Source organism: Staurois parvus, unplaced genomic scaffold (assembly GCF_062004578.1).
Source record: "Staurois parvus isolate SC_StPar_1 unplaced genomic scaffold, SC_StPar_1.0 ptg000299l, whole genome shotgun sequence".
In the NCBI taxonomy this organism is placed as follows: Eukaryota; Metazoa; Chordata; class Amphibia; order Anura; family Ranidae; genus Staurois; species Staurois parvus.
In genome coordinates, this window is record NW_028318095.1 from 16,865,511 (window position 1) to 16,891,668 (window position 26,158).

The 26,158-nt window shown below is 43.1% G+C and overlaps 1 protein-coding gene across 1 annotated transcript in view; it reads left to right on the forward strand.

Annotated features, from left to right (window-relative positions):
- Positions 1 to 15,603, forward strand: part of ADGRG7 (adhesion G protein-coupled receptor G7) — a 67,340-nt gene extending 51,737 nt beyond the window's left edge. Inside the window, exons 14-16 of the mRNA XM_089682969.1 lie at positions 4,343 to 4,501; positions 10,108 to 10,267; positions 14,636 to 15,603. Of these exons, the coding sequence (XP_089539095.1) occupies positions 4,343 to 4,501; positions 10,108 to 10,267; positions 14,636 to 14,860 (544 nt within the window). The 3' untranslated portion in view covers positions 14,861 to 15,603. The remainder of the gene's footprint in view (positions 1 to 4,342; positions 4,502 to 10,107; positions 10,268 to 14,635) is intronic.
- The last annotated feature ends 10,555 nt before the right edge of the window (positions 15,604 to 26,158 follow it).

Consider the following 26,158-nt stretch of genomic DNA (forward strand, 5'->3'; position numbering starts at 1 on the left):
CCTCCTAGGGGGAGAAGCTCACCACAGAAGCCGAAGATATGGCAATATAGTGTAGTATTTATTGTAAATAGTTAAAAGCAATCCAAGTGGATACAACAAAGAGTTAAATGCATAAAAGCATACTAAAATGGCCACTTCTCCCAGCTCCGGCCACAGCAGTGTGACGTTAGCACATAAGGCTCCATGGTATAAAGCGGTATTACAGATGATAAAAAATAGATAAATACACCATCATTCCAAACTGGGGGGGGTTCACAACTTCTTCATTTGAAGTTCCTGGAGGCGACAGTCCTTGAGTCATACTTCAATATGAAACTAACCCCACTGGATCTTTATCTTACAAGCATATATATATTTCAGTTCCAAAAACTAGTCCAAACTTGTTTGAGCCACACCACAGAATGAAAAGGTCAAAGGTTTCCAACAGGATAATCAGACCATATGTCTCAGTATACTTGAGGCAATATGTTTCAGTATACACTAGACACACACATTATATATATATATATATATATATATTGTGACAGTGTGACGATCTGTCACCCAGGATTCTCAACTAGGCAGGTTGAGGGGCTCCAGGGTAAGTGTTTGATATGGAGGAAAGTGGCTTTTCACTTTCCTCCTTTGTTTGTAACGTCTGTTTTGGGATCTGGAGCCTGGAGATTTCAAAGAGATCTGGGAGGGATGAAATCTCCAATCCTGGGACCAGGTTTTGGGAATGGCCGGGAGACTGATTGCACAGGTGTGTGCAGGCCTTTTCAGAGAGTCAGGATCAGAGTTCTGGGCTCCACCCCGGCAGATAGGAGTCAGGAGGGCTCCACCCCGGCAGATGGGAGTCAGGAGGGCTCCACTTAGAAGACAGGAGTCAGGTGGGCTTCACCTAGGAGAGGTGGAAGCCAAAAGCAGCAAAGGGCTGCTAGAGACTAGCTGTGTGCTAGTGGCCATAATTCTTGAAGAAGTCTGCAGGAGACAGACATCAAGCTGAGTGTAAGCCAGGAGGCTGAATCATTGTTTTGTTTGATGGTGGATACCCCTGTGTGGGAAACTTCTGTTTTGAACTTTCATTTAAATAAAAGTGGGCTAAAAAGGCCCTGAAAAGAAAGCGAGTAGCTGTGTGCGTTTAAAAGCTCTAGCACTTTGAAGCTCCCACAATATATATATATGATTACGTATACACTACCATTATTGATAACACAAAACTACTACTAAGTTTCCTGTAAATCAATAACTATTCAAAACCCACACTACAGTTGTAAATGTTCCAGTTTGGGAGCTCAGATAGTTTAGGGTCTGTTCACACCAGCAGCTGCGTTAGAACGCGTGGTGAGAAGGCGAGATATACTAGGAACAGCACATTGCACAGTAAACTTATTTTCCCTGAACTTAAATGAAATGTCAGTTTGTGACATTTAATTTCATTCAGTTTCATCAGTCGCAGTGTGGTGTGATGCAGTGGAATGTTTCGAAGTATACTGCATACACTACATTATTTCAGCACATGCCATCTAAGTGTGGTGGTGTGAACTGGCATGATAGGAGATAAGACTTTTTGCCTTGTCTTGCATTGAAACTGTGCTGGGAAAAGCTGGCCAGTGTAGTCCACATGTACCTTGCGTGAACAGGCCTTAGGGTTAGGGACCACATTTTGCTGTGGTTACCTTGGTATAGCAATGTGGCTTTACATGTATTTGCAAATGTATGCAACTGTTCATAAAAGTTTTTTTTTGTGCTGATTAGTTGCAGGGTGTGCTGGGGAGTGTTGTATTGTTTAGATAATGATTGATTAAACAGGGCCATAGGTATTAAGCACACAAGCACTCTTATGTAGGGCAGTAAAAGAGAGAGAGGTAACCCAATGTAGACAGTCCTTGCACAGGGCCAAAAAGCCTTCAGTTATGTCCAATCTCCGTATCCCCCCCAAAAAACATTTAAGGTTATTGTGGGCTGTCCCACAGACATCAATAAATCAATTCTTCCTACCAAGCTAAGTGGTGCCTGAACTATATTGGGGCATTGTCTTCCCCTTAGTCAAAAACATGAATTCTCTGCAAATCAGCAGGCCATAGTGGCTGGCGGTGGTCATAATATGCCTTCATGTTTGTCTACCCTCTTGAGGCTCCATGCACATTAGCGTGTTTTTCAGCTCCTAATGCTCCTAGAAGCTAATTAATGTTATAATTTGTGTCCATGCACACTACTTTAGGTTATTGGCATTTTTTGAGCTTCAGCATCTGATGAGAAGAAAAAAATTGTTTTTGTAGAGTTGAACGCTCCTAAATGCTACTATATTGCTCCTAACAGCTTTTATCTAGCTTTTTTTTTTCTACATGTACTGTAAAAATGCTAATAAAACGCTAACACTAAGTGCTCCTAAATGCTTCTAAACACTACTAAAATGCTACTAAAAAATGCTATTACCAACGTTTTTTTCCCCCATTTTTTACATCATGTTTTGAGCTTAAAAAAAATGCTAGTGTGCATGGAGCCTAAAACGATTAATCTTCATAGTCAGCAGATATAATTCAGAGAATAGAGCAGCTGTGTGATAAGACATAGCTGGCTCTCTCAGGGAAGTAAAGGATGGTAAAGATCTGAGTCTATACAAGGAAAGGGTAATGTTGTTTGATGTATGAACAGGAGCCAGGCGCTGTGTAGTTTTGTGATAGAAATAATACACCTTGTATGGAGGTGTGCCTTTAATAAGTCATATGGGAAAACAATAATAAATAACCAGCCTGTGGCTTTAGGAAGCCAGGTTCCAAGATGGACGGCCCGTCCGCTCAGAGGGAAGCAGTGGAGTAGAATGCCTGTCAGTGCAGGGACCACGTTTACCCGACGTCCCAGCGTCCTGGATGACGTCACCACGATGTGGAGAGATGGAGGGGGGGAACTCTTGCTGGAGCCGCAGCTTTAGAAGGAAGAGGCCGGTTGCTGGGACAACATGTTTCGCGCGCATGCGCTTTGTCAAGTCTGTGAAAAGTCCAGCAATCGGCCATTTTATAGGAGACCTGCACGGCAGAAGGGGCCGGCTTAACAACCAAAGGGATAATCAAAAGGATAATCAAGAGCAGACGGCTCGTCTCACAACAGGATCAGATTGCAATTGAAATATGAAAACACATTATAAGGACAGTTTAAGGACTGTTTATTACCACATATATATATATGTATATATATATATGTTTTTTTTTTTTTAATATATATATATGTATATTTTATTTTTTCATTATATTGTTTTATTATATATACCTATGCAAGTTTGTTTTATAAAATATGTATGTAGTTTTATTATATTTATGAATATTATTAGCACCAATATAATGATAATTTTCCTATTCACTATTATAGATATGAATAGGATTATTGACAATCTTTCCCACCATTTCTGTGTTTTATTGCTGTCAGCAATGTTTTTGAGATGTGAACTCATCCAGCTGGCTAATGAAGCTTCATTAAGCAGCCTTCCCTCCCCCCCCCCCCCCATTTTTTTTTTCCCCTTGATAATCTTGCACATGCCATTTTGACACAATTAAGCCCAAAAGGTTTTTAATATGGTCATATTTAGGTTTTAATCACACTTTGTTCCTGTCCTTATAATGTGTTTTCATATTTCAATTGCAATCTGATCCTGTTGTGAGACAAGCCGTCTGCTCTTGATTATCCTTTTGATTATCCCCTTGGTTGTTAAGCCGGCCCCTTCTGCTGTGCAGGTCTCCTATAAAATGGCCGATTGCTGGACTTTTCACAGACTTGACAAAGCGCATGCGCGCGAAACATGTTGTCCCAGCAACCGGCCTCTTCCTTCTAAAGCTGCGGCTCCAGCAAGAGTTCCCCCCCTCCATCTCTCCACATCATGGTGACGTCATCCAGGACGCTGGGACATCGGGTAAACGTGGTCCCTGCACTGACAGGCATTCTACTCCACTGCTTCCCTCTGAGCGGATGGGCCATCCATCTTGGAACCTGGCTTCCTAAAGCCACAGGCTGGTTATTTATTATTGTTTTCCCATATGACTTATTAAAGGCACACCTCCATACAAGGTGTATTATTTCTATCACAAAACTACACAGCGCCTGGCTCCTGTTCATACCTCCCACAAACCGATGTGTTTTTACCATGGCAGCAGTGAGTTTTTTCCCCACCAATCATAGTTGACATATACCATTCACTTATTTCCTTTGGGAAACATCTGTGCGCTTTTATCCAGACCGTTCTTCTAATGTTGTTTAATGATCATATATTTGTCACTTGCACCCCAAGTATGGATTTATATATTCTTTCTACTACTGGTATTAGTCAAAGCATGATAAACACAAACTCACGCTTTTTTTTTCATTGTAGCTGTTGGCTTGCTGGTGTAAATGAGGAACGTCAATTGGAACTCTCAAAGCCCTTATTATGGTCTTTCCTGGTGCCGGTGGGAATCATTCTTATAGCAAATATTTGCATTTTTATAGCGGTTGCAGTGTCAATTTGGAGGATGAACCCAAATGTAACCAGGTGTGTAAATAATGATAGAAATATCAATAAGTGAATAATTAAATTTTTACATTGGGCAATTGTTGCCTTCCTGAGGATTTACCCCCTTTCCTGACCAGGCCATTTTTTGGCTACAGCGCTGAGATAATTTAACTGACAATTGCACGGTCATGCAATGCTGCACCCAAATGAAATTTACTTTCTTTTTTCCCCATGTATTGAGCTTTCTTTTGCTGGTATTTGATTGCCTGCGCATTTTTTATTTTTTGCCTTTAAAAAAAAAATGACAATTTTGAGAAAAAAACAATAATTTTTACATTTGCTATTAAACATATCCAGTAAAAAAATTTAAAAAATCAAATTTCATCATAAATTTAGGCCAAAATGTATTCTGCTACATGTCTTTGAAAAAAAAATCCCAATACGTGTAAATTAATTGGTTTACATGCAAGGTATAGCGTTTACAAATGGTGATATATATAGTGGAATTTTTTTGGGAATTTTACTGGTAATGGCGGCAATCAGCAACTCATAGTGAGACTGCAGGCCTGGGGGACTGTGGCGGGCATTCTGACACTGGGGGGAACTGACTTGGTGTCACTGACATCCCTAGTGACACCAATACAGTGATCAGTGCAAAAAAAAAAACACTGACACTGTACTAATGACACTGGGCAGGAAAGGCTTAACATGAGGGATGATCAAAGGGTTAACTGTGTGCTGGGAGTGTTTTACTGGGGGGCGGTGTGTTGGTGCTGTAAGCACATTGCTCTGGATCGCTGTGCACAGCCATCCACAAAAGTGTGCCCAAGCCGACAGGGAGGAGTACTGTTAGTAAACAAAGCAGCCCTCCTCCCCATTGGAGAACCTCGGTAATCACTGGAGTTTTGGTGGGTAAACACCGACCATGATTGATAGCTTTGGCCGCGAAAGTATATATATGTGATTTTGCGCACCCCTGCAGCCCAGTAGCAGTATTTCTGCTATATTTCTGCTATAGGGTGGCGGGGAAGCAGTTAAGAAATGAGGTATTCCTGTAGCACAAGAAAGATGAAAAAGAACCTTGAAACAAAGTTTCAGCAGGTGAACTGAATTAGACAAATTCTCCACAAGTCCAGTAACAAAATCAGTGAGGGCTGTTTCACAGCAGAACGCGGTGTGGTAAAACTCGCGTTCACTGCATGTTTCCTGCACCATTTCAAAATGCACTAGGTGTATGATCTGCTGTGTGTGTCAATGTATTCCTAATGACACCTGAAATGCAGATTGCAAACACAGTGTGTTTGCCTGCACTAGATCGCATGTTACTACTAGATCATGGAATCTGGTGCAGTGTGTTTTTGAAAAGGAGTGCATGCATGCATTCAAATGATTGAACTGAAAATCACACCGCACTGAATTGCACAGGAATCACACAGGAACGTGGACTGTGTTCCTGTGTGATTCAGGTGTGAAACAGTCCTTAATATAATTCAATCAGTGTTCACAAAAATGCATAAGGGTCCATTCACACGGGGTGCTTTACTCCTGGCCCTGTGTAGGTCAATGGTTTCCCAGCATGGGGATGCACAGGTGTTGCATGCACCAATGTGTCGGCATCCCATTCATTTCTATTGGGACACATGATTACATGGATACAGCCACTGTGTCCTAATATGACATGCGGGTGAATCCAGGGACCTGCACCTCATCCTACATGTCATATTAGGACACAGTGGCTGTATCCATGTAACCACGTGTCCCAATAGAAATGAATAGGATGCCAGGACATGGATGCACTCAACACCAAAAGGTTTTTATGCTGTACTGGTTAGAGTAGGGAAGGTCCTGAAATATTTCCAGTTTATGGTGTCACTAATGTGATCCAGGCCTATGTCTCCAAAGCCATCAGCCTATTAGCAGATATTAGCGTTATAGCATGTAAATATTTTAGCAAGCTGTGAACAGCCAACCACTTTCCTGGCTGTTTATCTGTCACTATGGAGTCAAGATCTAAACATACAGTAATTCATAACTACTGATATTATTAACCTCCCTGGCGGTATGATTATGTCAGGAATTTTGTACCAAAAGCGGTACCATTTTTTTGCATGGAAATTTGGTGTTATGTATTGTAGGCCTGCAATTCTTAGTAATTACTTACTTAATAAATACTCATAAAAAATAATATAATAATAATAAATTTAATTCAATAATATAATCAAACCAAAAACACTGAAATTTGAAATATAGCGCCAAGTTCGCACATCACTGAGCAAAGTCGCAAAATCGTTTTCAGTGTCTGATGATGAATTTCCCCCATGAATCATTATCACTCAATTCTGCAAGTAGTTCTGATTTACTATCGCTGTTATCTAGCCGGTCTAAAACCGATTTTGACCTAAAGGGACACTTTTTGGACGCCGTGGACTTTTCTAAGTTTCCAGGCAGAAAGAACAGTCAAAATGCAGGCAGGGCACAGGACAAAGCAGTAGGGACAAAATGTATGTGAAATGCTTTGATACAGGAATGTTTTGCTATGAAATAATCATTTTTTAAAAAAGTCATTTTTAAAACATTTTCAAATTTGCCGCCGGTTCCGGCGCCCGTACGTCCCGACGTCACAGGGACCAGAACACGGAAGCCAGATGCTGGCGTCGGCCGGAGTAGATGGCCGGGGACGCTGCAGGGGACGCATTGCAGGAGCGAAGGACAAGGTAAGAGCTGTAGGGAATCCCTGTGCAACGCCGCATGGTAAGCCCGAGTGTAGCTCGGGGTTACCGCTTTTGGTACTGAAACTTTACCCCGAGGTACACTCAGGAATACTGCCAGGGAGGTTAAATGACATTAATAAAGATCATCTATCCAAACGTAGAAGACGATCACAGTGCCTTAAAGACTACATATTCTATATTGCAAGGTGCAGAGGGCTAATGGGGCACATTATTTCTTTTGAGGGAGGCACACATAAAAGTTATGTCATGTATGGTTTTGTTCAAAAGGTAATTTAATATTTGGCAATAAACTATTGGTTATTATGTTGTAGAATGTAATCATAGGGAAATATCGATACAGTTCGGAAAACTGTATCTGTAGGGGGGTCTGCTGACTACCATTGAAAACTTTCACACCCCTCAGCTCCCCACAGCCCCTTTCATTGGTCATGTTTTTTCTGCAATGCCCTCAGGGGCCACAAAAATTTGGTGTAGCTGTAGTTTGTCAGCACTCAGTTTTACAGAATGACTCTATGCATGAAGGCAGAGGCTCATTCTGAGGGCAAGTGACTCTGTCAAAAGGATTGTATGCTACACTGAATGGGACTCTACCAGAACAATAGACCATACAAATCCAATTAGGTACTTTTCATTTGTATTCCGATTTATATTGCTGTTGCTGTTAATATCTATTTTTTGTTTTGTCGTTTTCTGAAAATATTTTTTGCTTTAACCTTTTTTTTCCTTTTCTTTCATTACAATGATATTGTGTAATTAAGCCTTATCTCTCTTGTTCTGAAGAAGAACTAAAATAATCTTTGCTTTTTGAAGAGCAGTACTATATTTGAAAGGAAACAGAGCAGGGCGCCAGATTAGTGTATGGTTAAAAACAACATTCATTTCATTTCCCACTTACATCTGAAAGACCTGTAGACTGCTCCAGGTGTCAGAGTGGTGGTGCGATATGCAGTTCACAGCAATCTGGATGGACTGATAGGGCTGCAGGGCACAAGCGGGGACTCGCTGCAAGATGGTAAATTGGGAGTGTCTCTCCTTCCACTCATGGCAGGAAGGCAGACATGAGAACGTGACAGGCTGGGGGGGAGGGGGGGAAGCGGACTGCAACGCGTTTCTGAAGTCCTGCCTCCTTTTTCAAGCTAGCTTGAATGTAAGTTGTGTAAGTGAGAAATGGAATTAAATCATTTTTATCCATACATTAATCTGGCGTCCTCCTTTGTATGCTTGGGAGGGATTGCCCAGATCCACTGCCTAGGAGCTGCCGGACAGAGCGTGTTTCTCGCATTCACCTTTCCAGCCATCCATCCACCTGCTTTGTGAACTCTATGGATTATTCACTGTGGACTCGAGCGCTGTTGTTGTGGTTACTAATATATTTCAACCTCGGTTGTGACAGAGTGTATTATAGAAGTTTCTTAGAATCAGAATTGTTACAACAGATACTGTAAACACCAAAACAGCCAAAAAAACCTCTTTGGCTATACTTCTATGGATCATGGGAGTGCAATTCATTCTTCACTCCTGTGACCGTTTTCAGACAAGAGCTGGTTAAAGCCTGCTGTCAGCTAATGTCAATCAGCCAGTCAAAGCTGGGGAAAGATCCCAACTTTATAGGGTACACCCAGATTCTTGGACAGGCAGCTGTGCAGTGAGTGCTGGAAGGGCAGAGCAGAGAGCTGATGACTGACAGTCACTGCTCTCTGCTCAGAGCAAAGGAGAGAACTGAATGATCAGCGGTGCTTGATCACTCAGGTCTCAGTGCATCCAGCTAGGTGAGGATAAGGTTGTTTTTTTTTGTAAACCCCATTCTTCTCTTTTAACCACTTCCCGTCCGGCCCATGTACATAAACGGCCGGATGGGAGCAGTGCAAGAGCGGGTTGCCATTCATAAACGGCGCCCGCATTTACAGCCTGTGCGCGCTCCCTCTGTGTGAGGTCCCAATCATGTGATCACTGATTGGCCAATCAATGATCACATGAATAGTAGTAAGCAAGATGTCACTTCTGACATCATTGCTTACTACTAGTGAAATCTGGGAATGATCACAGAGGTCACATGGTACAAGGCTACTCACAACAGCCTTGTACCATGTGACAAGCTGTGACCAATCACAGCTCGCACAGTATTTCTCAATGGCTGCAAGAATGCAGCCAGAGAGAAGGAGAAATGATTGCATTTGCATTTACAGCCTTTATGGGTGTAAAAGCAATCAGTGTAAAAAAGTGCATCACCCCCACAAGTAGTACAGTGTCACTAGGGTGACAGTATGTTAAAAAACCCCATAAATAATGATATAAAAAAATAAAATAAAAATGTTTTTGAAAAATTTGGTTATAAACTAATTTGGGTTATTTTTTTTACTAAAAAGATACCTGAATAAATTTTGGCCAAGATTTATGAAGAAAGATTATTTGTTTTAAAAATTTTATAAGAAAAACACTTTTTTTCAAAATGTTTGGAGTTTTTCATTTATATAGCAAAAAAAAAATAAAAATCCCAGTGGTGAATAAATACCACCAAAATAAAGTTTTTATCTGTCTCAAAAAATTGCAAAAAATTCATATGGGTACAGTGTTGCATGACTGCACAATTGTCATTCAAAGTGTGATAGCATTGAAAGCTGAATATTGGCCTGGACAGGAAGGGGGTATAAGTGTCCAGTCTTGAAGTGGTTACCTGACCTCAGTAGTCATAGCTCTGACTGCTGGCATATAGATTATTGTCTTAGAGGCCTGGAAAAATCTCTGTTCAGGATGAGGCTGAGCGTGCCATCACATATTGGTGACAGCGGCAGATTAGTGACCTGCAGTTTGTCATATACTGGTGGTAGTAGCTGGGATCTGACACTGCTCTCACCACAGACCGCTCATGTATTTATTTTGTTACTTAACTATACATAACTATGTCATTTTCAGCACGAAAAAACATTCAGTGTTAAAGAAGACATTGGCTACACTTTCTGTTTCAACTTTACTCGGTGTCACCTGGATTGTTGGCTTCTTGATGCTTATAGAGACCAGAGAAATAACACAGATTGTTTTTAGCTACATCTTCTGCCTATGCTGTGCAACTCAGGTATGGTGTATGATCTGACATTGTTTAGTAGAGTGTCAGAAACTACTGAAGATTTTTGCTTTTCCTGCTTATATGTGGCAGGGTCCCATAGCAGTGTTCTACCTGAACTTATTACTATTATTATACAGGATTTATATACCACCAACAGTTTTCTCAGCACTTTACATATAAAGGGAGACAAAACAGCAATGACACAGTTCAATACAAGAGGGTTAGGAGGGCCCTGCTCCTTGGAGCTTACAATCTAAGAGGGAGGGGCTAGTGGTACAAAAGGTAATAACTGTGGGGGATGAACTGATGAGAGAAATAGAAGATTCCGTTATTAGCTGAAGGCGGGATAGGCTTCCCTGAAGAGGGGTTTTCAGAGATCGCCTAGAAGTGGGCAGAGTAGGCGATAGTTGGATGGATTGGGGTAGAGAGTTCCAGAGGATGGGGAAAGCTCTGGAGAAGTCATGGAGATGAGCATGGGAGGAGGAGACAAGGGAGCTAGAGAGCAGGAGGTCGTGGGAGGACCAGAGAGGACGATTTGGCTGATATTTGGAGACAAGATTGGTGATGTAATTTTGGGCAGAGTTACAGTATAAATGGCTTTATATGTTATTGTTAATGTTTTGAATTTTATTTGTTGGGCAATGGGAAGCCAGTGGAGGGATTGGCAGAGAGGGAAGGCAGATATGGAACGGTTAATAAGGTGAATGAGTCTGGCAGCAGCATTCATGATGGACTGAAGAGGGGATAGCCTGTGATGAGGTAGGCCAATGAGGAGGGAATTATAATAGTCAAGGCGAGACATAACCAGGGAGTGAATAAGTTGCTTAGTGGTTTCAGTTGTTAAGAACGGCTGTATCTTGGAGATGTTGAGGAGGTGAAGTCTACAAGAGTTGGACAGTGATTGGATTTGGGACTGAAAGGACAGATGGGAGTCTAAGATTACACCTAGTACTCTGGCATGAGGGGAGGGACTGATGATTGTGTTATTGATCTTGATGGAGAAATCAGGGGAGGGGCACGGGATGGAGGGAATAGTATGAGCTCAGTTTTGGAAAGATTTAGTTTGAGGAAGCGAACTCAAAGTTATCATTTCCAGATGTTATCTGCAGTACCTGCCTGAGAATTCAAGTATAGCACCACAGTGGTATAACATCTGTGGTAAACAACTGCAATTTTATGGCCAAACCTCTTCCGGCAAACATTGCAGCAGTATGGGGACATACTGTTGTGGGAAGTGATGTCCCCCATGTGCAACTATAAGGATGGGGATATTTCTTTATTTCTTGGAAAACCATTCTGTCAGCCATAGGCAGTCTTTTTTATCCAGTTACTTCACTGCTGCCTTAAATATAGACTCTTTGCAGTAATGATGTGACACCAGAGATGTGAACTAGGGTTGCTTTCACCTGGTCTGGTCTGGTAAAACATGGTGCCACCCCCCCCAATCATTTTTTTACTCCTCCTCTACACAAAGTGAAGGCCCCCTCCCTCAGTACAGACTCACCTGCCACTAAGTATACACCCCCCCAGTAAAGACCCACCTCTCCACTAGGTATAGACCCCTTCCCTCAGTATAGACCCCCCTTCCTCAGTACAGACACCCCTCTCCACAGAGTTGGGGGGATGGAGAAGAGGGGATGAGCAGAGTTGAGGGGGATGAAGAAGAGGGGGTGTGAGCACAGTTGGGGGGATGGAAAAGAGGGGGGTGAACAAAACTGGTGAAAATGAAGGGGTTGGGTTATTATCAGAGCTGGGCTGTTCTAGGCAGTCAGGACATGTGTACTGGGGGTCAGAGCTGGGACACTGGGACAGGTGTGGGACAGGACAGTGGAAAGGACAGGCACACAGAAGTTGAGCACGTGCAGTGCAGTGTGCTGTTACACCGAGAAGTGAAGCTGGGCACAGGACAGTCAGCAGATGGGCTTCTACAGAAGGACTCAACGCAGCTGTGGTCTTTCTGCCAGCAGGCACTATGGCAGGCAGGGGTGCGGACATAGTGCCACACATACACATGTGCCCAAATTTGTTTTCATGCTACTGGGTGTCTCTCAATTCTCCACCGCACCACCGTTATCCTTCAGTAACCCAAAGATAAGCCGGAGGGGGTGGTCCAGTGGCGTCATGAGGCACTGCAAACACCCAGCCTCTCCTCAGGACCAGGACTGGAGACTGAAAGGAGCTGTATGATAAGTGTGACAGGGAATAATGGGACCCCTGGAGCAGTGGCAGGGTTGCAAGTGCGACCCCTGTACCTTTTCCAGTGGTGTCACCCCTCTGGCAGGTGTCACTCAGGTGCAGTCTGCACCCACTGCACCCCCTTAGCGAAGCCACTGTCAGAGATCATTTGATTTAAACTTCCTAGGCAGGGTGGTTTTCTACGTTTTTGCTAGGAAAAAGAAACTCTTACTCAAAATAGTATAACATTAACAAATGCTCTATTGATGTGAAGTGTGATTTTATTTTTATGATAGATTAAACTTAAAAACAAATAAGGCAGTAAGTAAAATCTATAAATTTGTGATGCTATTAAAATGTTACTTAATATATTCTCACGTGCTGTTGGACAGAACTACACCCAAATGTCATAACCATAATAGGCAAGATTTTTGGGCTTTAACATGCAGCCGGTTCAACACTTTCAGGGTTCCTGAACACCAGATTATTGCTTAAAAAATTATTTTAATAAATATGAAGGCATGGCTTCTTACAGCTATGCCTGAATGATATTAAAGGATAAGTTCACCTTTGGAACATATTACATGTTCCACCCGTGGTTACCATAGCCGCCCTCGCCGCCCTCTCCATCTGACAAATAGTACGGGGAAACTTCTCCCTGTACTATCTGTCAGATTTGAAAACAGCGCGGCCATGTGGGGCTCCGCCCACACGGTTGCGTCATTCAATCACAGTGTTCTGTGAATGAGTGCCTACAAGTTCTGACAGCCTTAAGGGCTGTTGGATTGTAGTTTTCAATGAACTACCATGGCGCTGTAAAGTGCTGTGCTAATTTATTGAAGCTTCCTGTCAGTATATCTGCTTGACTGTACATCCCATACGGCAAGCAGATATTCTGACAGCTCTGCAGGAGACCTGCACAGCATCAGCGATCTACTGATCACTGGTTCAATACTTTCCAAAAAAATGTGAATTTATTATTTTTGTCCAAAAGATGAACTTATCCTTTAAAGTGTTCTGGTTTTAAATACAGAATACCTTTTTAGGTGTTCCTTTCTACCAGATTTGATTGTCCTTTCTTCATATAGCACCCTCCTAGGTTAAGGGAAGGTTGCTAGGTAAATTTATTTGCTCTCCACTGTAATCCATGGAGCAGGGATTGATTGGTTAGGGCTGCTCAGGTTTTCACAGGCTGTTCCTCTGCTACAACCCCCTTTATTCTAGAGATTTTTAAACCATAGTGGGAGGGAGAGCAGAGGCTGCAGTAAGAATATTTATGGGACATTCAATCCCTGGGGAGGTGTGCCCAAAAGGTGGGGAAAAGCCCATAAATAGTCTGAAACCTGAGTGTCAGGGGGAATCTGCAGTACGGTGGTGTACGGCAGCATCCCAAGGTCTAGCATGCTGGAGGAAATCCCTGTTGAGTGGCCTTGCCCTCCTGGACAGTAGCCAGGGGAGAGAGCCAGTTGAAGACATCGAGGTCTCAGCTAGAATTACCTGGGTGGCCTATAAGAAGAGCATCCCAGGAATCCAAGAAGTCAGGAGAAAACTCACGAGAGGAGAGTAAGGAAGGGAGCTGAGGAGGAGAGCCCAAGTTGTCCAAAGGCTAAGTGAATCTTCACCTCCCTCATGGGAAAAAGCCTGGTGGAGATTGGCAGGAGGCAACCAATGATCCTGTGGCTTGATTCTGGAGTGAGTACAAGACCCCAGTGCTGGATGAGTGACTGTGTAGTGCTTTAGTCTTTGGGAAGAGAAGTCACAGGCAGTGAGGAGATTCTGTGAGAGTTTTGATTCTGTGAGAGTACAGCCAGAAGTGGTGCAAGTACAGCCAGGCAGGGGTGAAATACTGTTGAGTGTTCTATAAGTGGAGCTGGAGTTGTACAAGTTTTTCAAGAGCTGGGCAAGAGCAGTCAGAATGCTAGCAGTCCTTAAGTTCTGTTCAAGTTCTACAGTTCTGGGGTATCCTATGCTCCCTATCCCCATGCAAGTTCACTGCTGCTAAATAAAACCCACAAAAAGATTCCCCTAGACTGATTCTTGAGCCAGTGAAAGAACGACGAAAATGCAGTGTGCCTGGCTGTGTGTGCTAAGGGGAGGCAATAGGCTCAAGCTACCAACAGCTCTTTAGGAGGTGCACTACGTTTATAAACTCTTTATTGTATATTGCTAGTGCTTCAGCATGACATGTTTCCTTCTTTCCAGGGACTTCAAATCTTCATCTTCTACACCCTCAAATCTCGCTTGTTTCTGGAGAAGGTGGCTGCAGGCATTCGCTTGTTTAACTCTTGCAAGATATACGTGCATTCAGAGAAATACTGGGTGAACAGGATTCAAAAGAAAAAAACACAGTTATATAATGAACACTTTAAGAACTTCTCAGAATCAACTGCTGAATTATTTTCTGATAGCAAGAAATGTGAAGAATGAGATGTTTCTTTCATACGAGTTTCTTTTATGTTTTTTTCTGAAAAAATACAGAGAAAATACTTAAATGTGAAGTCTGATTTATGGAAAATATTTGCATCATTCCAATGTGGGAATAAAATTGTTTAGTGCAGTGCAGTCAGGTATAATGGTAAGGAAATATAGATCATCGTCTATAGGGTGACAACATTATAAGGCGTAGCATGCTGCTCCTAGGAGATGCCTCTTCTTTTGTTATTAACTTACCATTTCTTTACTTGACAGGCATATTTATTTATCTGATATACAAAACTGTGTGACCAGAAAATACTGGAGGTATTGCTATATGGTTGCATCATAAACATGGCCTAAGGGTACATGAAATTAAAGTCTCTATTGCCAAAACTTTTTTGTGTGTTGAATAGTATAGGGAACATATTTTTTTATTTTTATTTTGCTGCTTGTATCCTATATCAGAGATTCCCCCACATCATGAACATATCCTTTTAGTAGTCACTAGAACAGATGTCTCCATTTGAAGACTCCCTATCATCTCTTGTTCCAATTACTGTAAAATGTTGGGTCTCCCATAATTTTCTATCTTGGTTAATTTAATTGACATTTGATTGGTTTTCAACGACTGTTCTAAATATTCAAGAATATGTTTCATATATGTGCCTGCTGCACCATGTACTTGTGTTAAAAAGTATCCTGTTCTCTTTGTATTGCTTCCTTAGTGTGAAATAAAATACCTGGGGTTCCTGTCAGTCCCTCTGCTTTTTTATTTCAAACTGACCACATTAGGCACGAGAGCTCATCCACATCAATAGCCAGTATTCTGGCTGTGCTGGGAGAACAGCCTTCTTGTTCTCCAATGATCAGACTTGTCTTGAGACCGCCCCCTCACCGCCATTCACTGGGAAGATCAGTGTACTGCTGCTTCTCCACCCCCACCTTTCTATCCCCCTTATACAGCGGAGAACAGGGATTATTAAAGTGGTTGTAAAGTCTCATATATAAATTCATTTTATCCCCTCTGTTTTAGGAAAAAAAATAATTACAATGTTTGTGTGTTCTTTTAAGATTACAGAATAATCCTAAATACCTTCTTTGCACAGCACTGCTGTGCTGTCACGTGTCCTCCATCAGCTCTACTTCCTGACCTAAGGGAGTATAGGCTGGGATTCCCTGTTGACAAATGCAAGCTAGCAGATGGAGGACACGTGACCACACAGCGGTGCTGTGCAATGACTGTATTTAGCATTATAATTTAAAAAAAACTCATACACTATACTTAATATGTTCCTAAAACAGAAGGGATACAAGTAATTAATATATGTTACTTCACAGCCACAGGCAGGATCAAACAGGTATTGTAAAACATGTATTCGGACCAATGACACTGCAAAAGCACTGTGCTATGCATCACGCTTTAAAGGAGCAGGATTACATGATTTTTTTTTCAGGGTTACAACCACTTTAAACTGATTGGGTTGTTTTACAATGTAAGGGTTCACATATACTTTAACCAGTTCCTGCCCGCCCACCCACAATGTACTGTGGATGGGCGGCCACTGTAAGCAAAATGATTTACGCTGCCTATTTCCCCCCCAGTGATTGTACACAGCAGGAGCCTGTCAGCAAGTCCTGGCCAATGATTCACAGCTGGGACCTGCTTGATTGGCTGTGTGCATTGGCTGTGTGTATTGGTAAACAACACAGAGCTCTGTACAGAGGGAGCAATCTGTCAGTTTATCATTCCTGCAAAGCAAGGATGAGAAACTGAGAGCTATATTAGTCAAAGCGGCACACATTACACATAGTTAGGCACACATTTAACCCTTTGATCGCCCTAGATGTTCACCCAGTGTCAATCATACAGCGACAGTGTATAATGTTATCACTGATCACTGTAATAATGTCATTGGTGATGTCAGTGGCAGTTAGTCAGTTCCTCCCAGCATCTGTTAGTGTCCAAATGCCTGCCACACTATCGCAGTCCCGTTTATAAGTTGCTGATCGGCGCCATAAGTAGTATAAAAAAAATAAAAATTTTCAGTATATATACCATAGTTTGTAGGCACTATAGCTTTCATTCAAACCAATCTACATACACTTATTTTTATTTATTTATTTTTTTAATCAAAAACATGTTGCAGGATACATTCTGGCCAAAATTTTTGAAGATATTTGATTTTTTAAATGTTTGCATTGGATAGGTTTTATAGCACAAATTTGTTTCTCGTTTATAGTGCAAAAAATATAAAAAGCCAGTGGTGATAAAATACCACCAAATGAAAGCTTTATTTGTGTGAAAAAATGCTATAAACTTAGTTTGGGTACAGAGTTGTATGACCGCGCAATTACCGGTTAACGTAGTGCTGTGCCGAATAGCAAAAAATGACCTGGTCATAAAAAGTGGTAAAACCTTCTGAAGCTGAAGTAGATAAGCAGCTTAACCTCCCTGACAGTATTCCAGAGTGTAGCTCAGGGTAAAGTTTCAGCACCAAAAGTGGTAATCCTGAGCTACACTCGGGAATACCCTGCAGCTTTGCTCCGGGATCCCTTCTGCACTTACCTTGTCCTTCACTCCTGCGATGCCCCCCCTGCAGTGTCCCCGGCCATCTCCTCCGGCTGATGCCGGTATCTTTCTTCCTGGTTCCATTCCCTGAGACGTCGGGACGTACAGGACGTACGGGGGACGGAACTGGCGGGAAATGTAAAACATTACTGTATCAAACCATTTCACATACATTTTGTCCCTAGTGCTTTGTCCTGTGCCCTGCCTGCATTTTTACTGTTCTTTCTGCCTGGAAACTGAGAAATGTCCATCGCGTCCAAAAGCGTCCCTTTAGGTCAAAAGCGGTTTTAGACCAGCTAGAGAACAGCGATAGTAAATATGAACCACTTGCAGAATTCAGTGATAATGATTCGTGGGGAAATTCATCCTCAAACACTGAAAACGACTAAGATCAGTGATGTGCGAACTTGGCGCTCTATTTGAAATTTCAGTGTTTTTGGTTTGATTATATTATTGAATTAAATGTATAATTATTATATTATTAATAAATATATATATAAATATACTGTGGACAGATGAAACCAAGATTGAGTTGTTTGGGAAGAACACACAACACTATGTGTGGAGAAAAAAAGGCACAGCACACCAACATCAAAACCTCATCCCCACTGTAAAACATGGCGGAGGGAGCATCATGGTTTGGGGCTGCTTTGCTGCCTCAGGGCCTGGACGGATTGTTGTCATTGATGGGAAAATGAGTTCCAGAGTTTATCAAGACATTTTGCAGGAAAATGTATGACCATCTGTCTGCCAACTGAAGCTCCGCAGAGGATGGGTGATGCAACAGGACAATGACCCAAAGCATACAAGTAATTCAACAAAACAATGGCTGCAACAGCACAGAATACGCCTTCTGGAGTGGCACTGTGCATGTTTACATGTTATGTGCAATTAAACCATGGCAACATCTAATGTTTGTGTAGTATTATGTTCAGCAGACTGTGTTCTTCTATTGTTGTGACTTGGATGACGTTCAGAGCACATTTTATGCCCAATTCATGCAAAACTCCACGTAATCCCAAGGGGTTCACACACTTTTTCTTGCAACTGTATATATATATATATATACTGTATATATAAAATAACCTATATAAAATACACAGTATTCAGAGTAACATATTGTTTTATACATTTTTTTTTATTTTGTTGGTGATTATATTACCAACAAGCAATAGATTAATATTCTTTGTTACTGCAGAGGGAGGAAGAGCAGAGCTGATATTATATATTTAAAGATGATCAGTGAACTCACAGGATGTAGCAATGACATTACATTTTTCCCTTGTTAACACAATGTAAAACCATTGTGTGGCATTGTGCTGCCTTGGGGTACTTTTACTGTAGTAGGATGACAAGGGTTTGGTGCTGGATTTTGGCTGTTACTGACAACTGAAGATTCCATCCTGCCAGGAATCCCTGTAGCCACCAAGACTCAGAACTCTTTTACAGCAATGGAGCAAATGACTGCTAAACGTACACTCTTAGAAGAACCGAGGTAATCGAGTGCTTATTTTCTAAACAATTCATCAACTTTAAATTTCCAAAATATTTGATAATGTTTTGTATATGATAAATGATCCCTTTTAGATTGTGAGCTCCAGTGAGCAGGCCCCTCTTATTCCTCCCATCATTACCCAGCCACTGAGCCCCCTATGTTTGCCTGTTCTCAAATCAAGATCCCTATTCAAGCAATTTCACCACAGTCCATAAAAGAACTCCAGCAACACAGTCAAGCCCTGATGATGTTTTTTGGCCCCTGAAACGCATTGGTGACTGCTTTTATGTTGGCTGTTACTACACTATTAAGAATAAAGATATATGGACTTTGGAGCTAATTGTTTCTTGCTCTACTTTTGTTTACCCACACTTCTTAAGCTGGGAAGTATCAATTAAGTGGGTAATGAATAAGTGCTGTCTTTAGTGTGGAATGCGTTTACCTGCCCGTCCCCAACTGTAATTCCACTGTCAGTATTGGTTTTATCTTGGTTCAATAAAGTGGATTGTTTGGAGTGCAGCTGATCGGACATCCTTTGTTCTCATCTATGCAGCACATGAGCTGGGCTAGCACCTACAGGAGGAGTTGTGCTTGGAGATTGGGAATCTCTACCTTGAGCAGCAGTAAGCATATACCTATTAAGTGGGGTAATCCATTTTTTGTCTTTTGAGTGGGAAGAGCTACAATCAGCCTGTATATGAAGAGAGAAAGTTTTTCCAAATGTATTTTGTTTTATTGTACCCTATACAAATCGGCAGGATCCATAGCTGCCTGACCAATGAATTGCTATAACCAGAGTTAAAGAATTGATTTGAAAAATGCCTTTTCCTCCAGATTGTCTGTGTTCTGTCTTTCTTGCACAACACCCATAATCCTGATATGGAACAATACGTTCTATCTGCTGTCTAAACGCTCCTCTTGTTTCAGACAATAGAATGCATTGCGTTGTGTCATGATCTGCCTAAGGTTTGTGTTGCTTGCATGTACAATTTAGGTCAGCATGTAACCTTCATGCTTCTCTGAGTTTATTCCAGCAAGAAAACCAGCCTTGCAGGTACACAGGACATAACGATCTTTGGCAGTCGCTCTTGGTATAGTTACTCCTACATTGCAGAACAGAGTTGTCTGTAAGCTTTCAGTAAAAAAAAAATGAAGACAATGTAATATCAACTCGACAGGAGATGGTAATGGGAAGTGTTTTTATTTCAGCATTGGATGGCAGGTCAGATGAAAACATCTCATCTGTCTGTTAGGCCTTATGTGGTCATTTTGTATGTGAAAGCTTCGCCTCTTACAGCAAGGTTATAAGGCACTATGGGTCTGACAGGTGAAGCACTTGTTAACATTAATAGATCCTCAGCTTTGATCTCTGTTATGCTGCAGGATGCACTTGGGAGATGGAGTGTTTGTGAATGTTGTCTCAATGGGGTTAGAAAACACACAGGTATATTATGTGAGAATGGATGGTAGACTTCTCTGATGTTCCTAAATAATCTCTGCTGTAGAAAAGACTGTGTATGAAGAATTTTTCTTTTTTCAATACCATTCTGGAATTACGTTTACTAGGGAAAAGCCAGCTTTTTACACTAAAAACACATTTAACATTTTTTTTGTATTGTTCACCTAAGAGTAATTTTTGGATGTGACTTTCATCTTTTGTGTTTGCTTTCCTGTGTTTTTATAATTGTACATGAGATGAACAAATGTTTTTTGACACTTGACCAATACACCTCCCTATATGGACAAAATTATGTGAGCACCTTCCAAAAGATTGCACTAAGATGTTTCCAGGGAAGGCTGATTATGCTACAGTATGTGACAACAGTTTGGGGAAGGCCCTTTTCTGTTGTATTATGACTGTGCCCTTGTACACAAAGCCAGCTCCATAAAGACATGGTGTGATAAGCTTGGTTTAAGGGAAATAGAGTGGCCTATTGAAAGCCTTAAGGTTGACCCTATTGAGCATGTTTGTGATGAATAAGGATGCCAATTGAAAGCCACGTCAACTTGTCTTTCATCAACACCTACTTCACAAATGTTTTTTTTAGCACAAGTTCCACAGAGACTCTCCAAAATCTTGTGGAAAGTCTTCCCAGAAGGGTGGAAGCTGTTTCAGCCACAATATGGATGGGATGGTTGAAGGGAGGCTAACTCTATGTTAATGCGCATCGTTTTGCAATGAAATGGTGTGATGGTCATATTGTGTATATGTGTCATGAAGGGGCGTATTTGCAGTGAGGCAAACAAGGCATTTACCTTGGGCGGCATCTTTCAGGGGGTTGGCGCCGTCCCCCAGCCCCTGGCAGAAGTGACACACAAGAACTGTTGTATAGGCTTGCAGGTCTCTGCTACCTACATGGGAATGGATCCGATCCATGAGAGGCTGCTGGAGGATTTGTAGAGAGGGTGTCTGGTGTCCTACTCCCCGGGCCGGATCACTGTCAGACACCGTGCCGCGATGTATGGACGGCTTAGCCCAGCTAGACCCGCTCCACCTGTTTGACAGAAGCCTTAGCCAGCACAGCGCTGAGCAAACCCTTTGGTGCTATATAAATACTGTATAATAATAATAATAATAATCCCTCTCCTTTTTAATCGGCCACAACCCCAGGAATCGGGATTACTGAGTGGCTAGATCTGCAGGGCACAAACAAGCCGGAAGAGAGGAGGATCCTCCGCTGATCTGTGAGTGCTGCCTGGGAGCAGACCTTACCTCGGCTCTGCCCATTGTCTGTATGGGGATTCAGGGAGAACGGAGCAGAGGGATGGGTGCTGTCTGTTGGGGGTGAGAGGGAGCCTGGCCTGGGGGAGGGGAGGGGAGAGAGATGATGCTGGCTGCCTGTGGTGTGCCGGGTGCTGCTTGGGATCTGCAGGATGAAAATGGAAGGACAAAAAAATGAGCAACTGAGCATGTGCAGTCTGCTAAATTTCCCTCTCACAGAATGTTGAGCTGGAACGAAGCCAAGTGCTTATTCACGATTTTGTGGGGCCATGCATCTGAAAATTGGTACTTCCTGCCATTTGCTAAGCAGAGAGGGGAGTGCAATGAAATGAGCAGCTGTATAATAGGCATTCTTTTAAAAAATGGAGTACTGCATACAAGGACATATTTACCCCGAGGCAAACAAGGTGCTTGCCTTGGGTGGCATTTTTTTTTGGGGGAGGGAGTGACACCGCACCCCGGAAGACGGGACGCACAAGAATAGGGCTCTGCCTACACCCTCCATCTTGTGCAGTGCTTCACCTGGTCCCCATCCTCAGGCTGCTGGAGGGTGTAGGCAGAGCCTGACTTTCATTCTCGGGGATGTCTGTAGCTGTGAAGGTCAGTCTGTCTCTCTCAAGCAGGGTTGGGCGCGGCGACTGTTTGGGCGGGTGGTCGGTGCTGGGAGGGGGTCATCCAATTTTTGTGTGTGTCTCTCTCTCTCTCTCTATATATATATATATACATGGGTGTATTTGCCGTGAGGCAAACAAGTCACTTGCCTAGGGCAGCACTTTACAGGGGGGTAGCACCGCACCTTGGAAGAAGGGACATCTTTGATGTGACTACAGCAGAGGAATACAGTGAGGAGTGGGAGTATCAGGCCTCCCCTGGACACTGCCGTCATCCGGGAACATCTCTCAGCCCTGGCTCCCCACCACCATCCACTGCACACAGCACCAGGAGCTCCAACCCTGAGAGCAGCCTATAGCCTGGCTGGGCGTACTGCATGCTGGGAGTTGTAGCCCTTCCCGTGCTGCACCGAACTACAATCCCAGCAGGCTGTGCAGGGGAAGGACTACAACTCCCAGCATCCAGTGTGCCCGTCCAGGCTATAGGCTGCCCTGATGGTTGGAGTTCTCCTCAGTGGATGGTGGTGGGGAGCCAGGTCTGAGAGATGATCCCGGAGGACAGCAGTGTCCAGGGGAGACAGGGATCTCTGTCACAGAGGTGGAAGAGGGAAGGGAAATGCTGCTGCAAGGGCAATACATGCCCCCCCCCTCAGTCTCTGCCCCGCCCCACCTGGTGAGTGATCTCCATCCTACTGCTGTGTATACCATGTATACTACGTAGGGGGAGAGCTGACAGGCTGACCTGAGACTGCTAGGTGACTGACCAGAGACTGCCAGGTGACTGACCAGAGACTGACCGAGACTGACCAGAGACTGACCAGAGACTGCCAGGTGACTGACCAGAGACTGACCAGAGACTGACCGAGACTGACCAAAGACTGCCAGGTGACTGACCAGAGACTGACCAAGACTGACCGAGACTGACCAAAGACTGCCAGGTGACTGACCAGAGACTAACCAGAGACTAACCAGAGACTGCCAGGTGACTGACCAGAGACTGACCGAGACTGACCAGAGACTGACCATTGACTGCCAGGTGACTGACCGAGACTGACCAGAGACTGCCAGGTGACTGACCAGAGACTGACCAGAAACTGACCAGAGACTGACCAAGACTGACCATTGACTGCCAGGTGACTGACCGAGACTGACCAGAGACTGACCGAGACTGACCAGAGACTGCCAGGTGACTGACCGAGACTGACCAGAGACTGACCGAGACTGACCAGAGACTGCCAGGTGGCTGACTCATACCACTAACTGACACCTAGGCACCGCTCATACCATTAACTGACACCTTCTCGCCGCTCATACCACTAACTGACACCTTCTCACCGCTCATACCACTAACTGACACCTTCTCGCCGATCATACCACTAACTGACATCTTCTCGCCGCTCATACCACTAACGGCACCTTCTCGCCGCTCATACCACTAACTGACACCTTCTCCCCTCTCATACCACTAACTGACACCTTCTCCCCGCTCATACCACTAACTGACACCTTCTCCCTGCTCATACCACTAACTGACACCTTCTCGCCACTCATACCACTAACTGACACCTTCTCGCCGATCATACCACTAACGACACCTTCTCGCCACTTATACCACTAACGACACCTTCTCGCTGCTCATACCACTAACTGATATCTTCTCTCTGCTCATACCACTAACTGACACCTTCTCCCAGCTCATACCACTAACTGCACCTTCTCGCCGCTCATACCACTAACTGACACCTTCTCCCCACTCATACCACTAACTGACACCTTCTCCCCGCTCATACTACTAACTGACACTTTCTCGCCACTCATACCACTAACGACACCTTCTCGCCATTCATACCACTAACTGACACCTTCTCTCCACTCATACCACTAACTGACACCTTCTCTCCACTCATACCACTAACTGACACCTTCTCTCCACTCATACCACTACCTGACACCTTCTCGCCACTCATACCACTAACTGACACCTTGTCTCCACTCATAGCTCATAGCACTAATGACACCTTCTTGCTGCTCATACCACTAATTGACACCTTCACAGAAAGATGTGGCCGACCACTAAGTTCCGCCCAGAAAACGTTGGTGCACTAGAGACAGTAGGGTGCACTGGGGGGTGGGGGTGGCGGCGATTTTTGTGTTGCCTAGGGCAGCACAAAACATAAATACACCACTGTATATATACAGTATATTGCTGAGATCATATGGATGTGTTGGCCATATTGTATGAGTGTATATAATCTATACATATTGCTGAGGTCAGTTAAAGATCATATACTGTAAATGTGGCGACCATATAGTATGTGTGTATACAGCGATGAGCCATAACTTTTCAACCACTCATATAATATTGAGTAGGATGTTTGCTTTCAAAACATTATGATCACTGACAGGGTAAGTGAATAACACTGATTATCTCATTACAATGACATATGAAAGTTGGTGGGATATATTATGCAGCAAGTAAACATGTTGTCCCTGAAGTTATTGTGTTGAAAGTGAAAAAAATGGGCATCACAGTTTGCTGTGTATGGGGCTGCATAGCTGCAGACTGGTCAGGGTCCCCATGGTGACCCATGTCCACAACCTAAAGTACCTATGATGGGCATGGGAGATTCAGAATTGGACGCAATGGAGCAATAGCAAAAGGTGGCCTGATCTGATAAATCATATTTTCTTTTACATCATGAGGATGGCCGGGTGTGTATATGTCACTTACCTAGGGAATAAAATGACAACATGATGCTGTATGGGAAGAAGGCAAGCTGGCAGAGGCAGTGTGATGCTTAGGGCAATGCTCTGCTGGTAAATGTTGAATCCTACCATTCATGTGGATGTTACTTTGACATGTACTACATCCCTAAACATTGTTGATTATGAAGTATACCGCTTCATTGACACAGTATTTCCTGATGGCAGTGGCCTCTTTGAGCAGAATAAACAACCTTGCTACACTGCAAAATATAAGTTTCCTTCAAATCACTTCCCCGCCCCAAGGTCTTATACTTCCCTATTCATAGTCCTTGTAAGCAGGTTGAAACTGCTTAGAAAGTTAGGAACTGGCCCAGAAGGGGTTAATCTCACTGCTGCCGATGCACTGACTTTTTTGAAGCATCAGCTGACCCAACTGGAGGAAGGCTGAGCTCCGAAAATTCTGCTTTGCCCGTGGAGAGCACTCTGAGAGTTGCCAAACTGTGTTGCTGTTCCTATTTCCAAGAGAAGTCTAAGCCGTCTTCCTTTTGTATTGAGGACCCCGGGTTGCTACCATCTATAGACTATGCCACCATCTATGGACTCTGCCTCAATGAACTGTCACCTGTAAGGTGTGCTTGGGCTATCTAATAGTTAGTTAGGGCTAGTGAGGGAACCATTGCACTTTGTGTCATGTTTGCACTAAAGCGATTAGTAAGTACTGTTAAAGTCTTGTCCTTGAGCCTGGTTTGAAGGGGTGCATAATGGGGCTGGTGTATTAAAAGAACCTGGACCTGTAATAACACTTAGAGGTGTGACGAATCTACAGTGTCAAGTCAGTATGCTAAAGAACAACATGGTCATTTTCAAGGGTAACTAAGTAACGTTCAATACACCAAGCAACTAGATGAGGCGTGGTACCTGGGTAAGGTGAGGTGTCCTCTGGTACTGAGGGAGTTGCTATTTGGACTCCCTCCCTATTGGTCCATCTCCTATACAGTTGCAAGAAAAAGTATGTGAACCCCTTGGGATTACGTGGAGTTTTGCATGAATTGGGCATAAAATGTGCTCTGAACGTTATCTAAGTCACAACAATAGAAGAACACAATCTGCTGAACATAATACTACACAAACATTAGATGTTGCCATGGTTTAATTGCACATAACATGTAAACATTCACAGTGCAGGGAGGAAAAAGTATGTGAACCT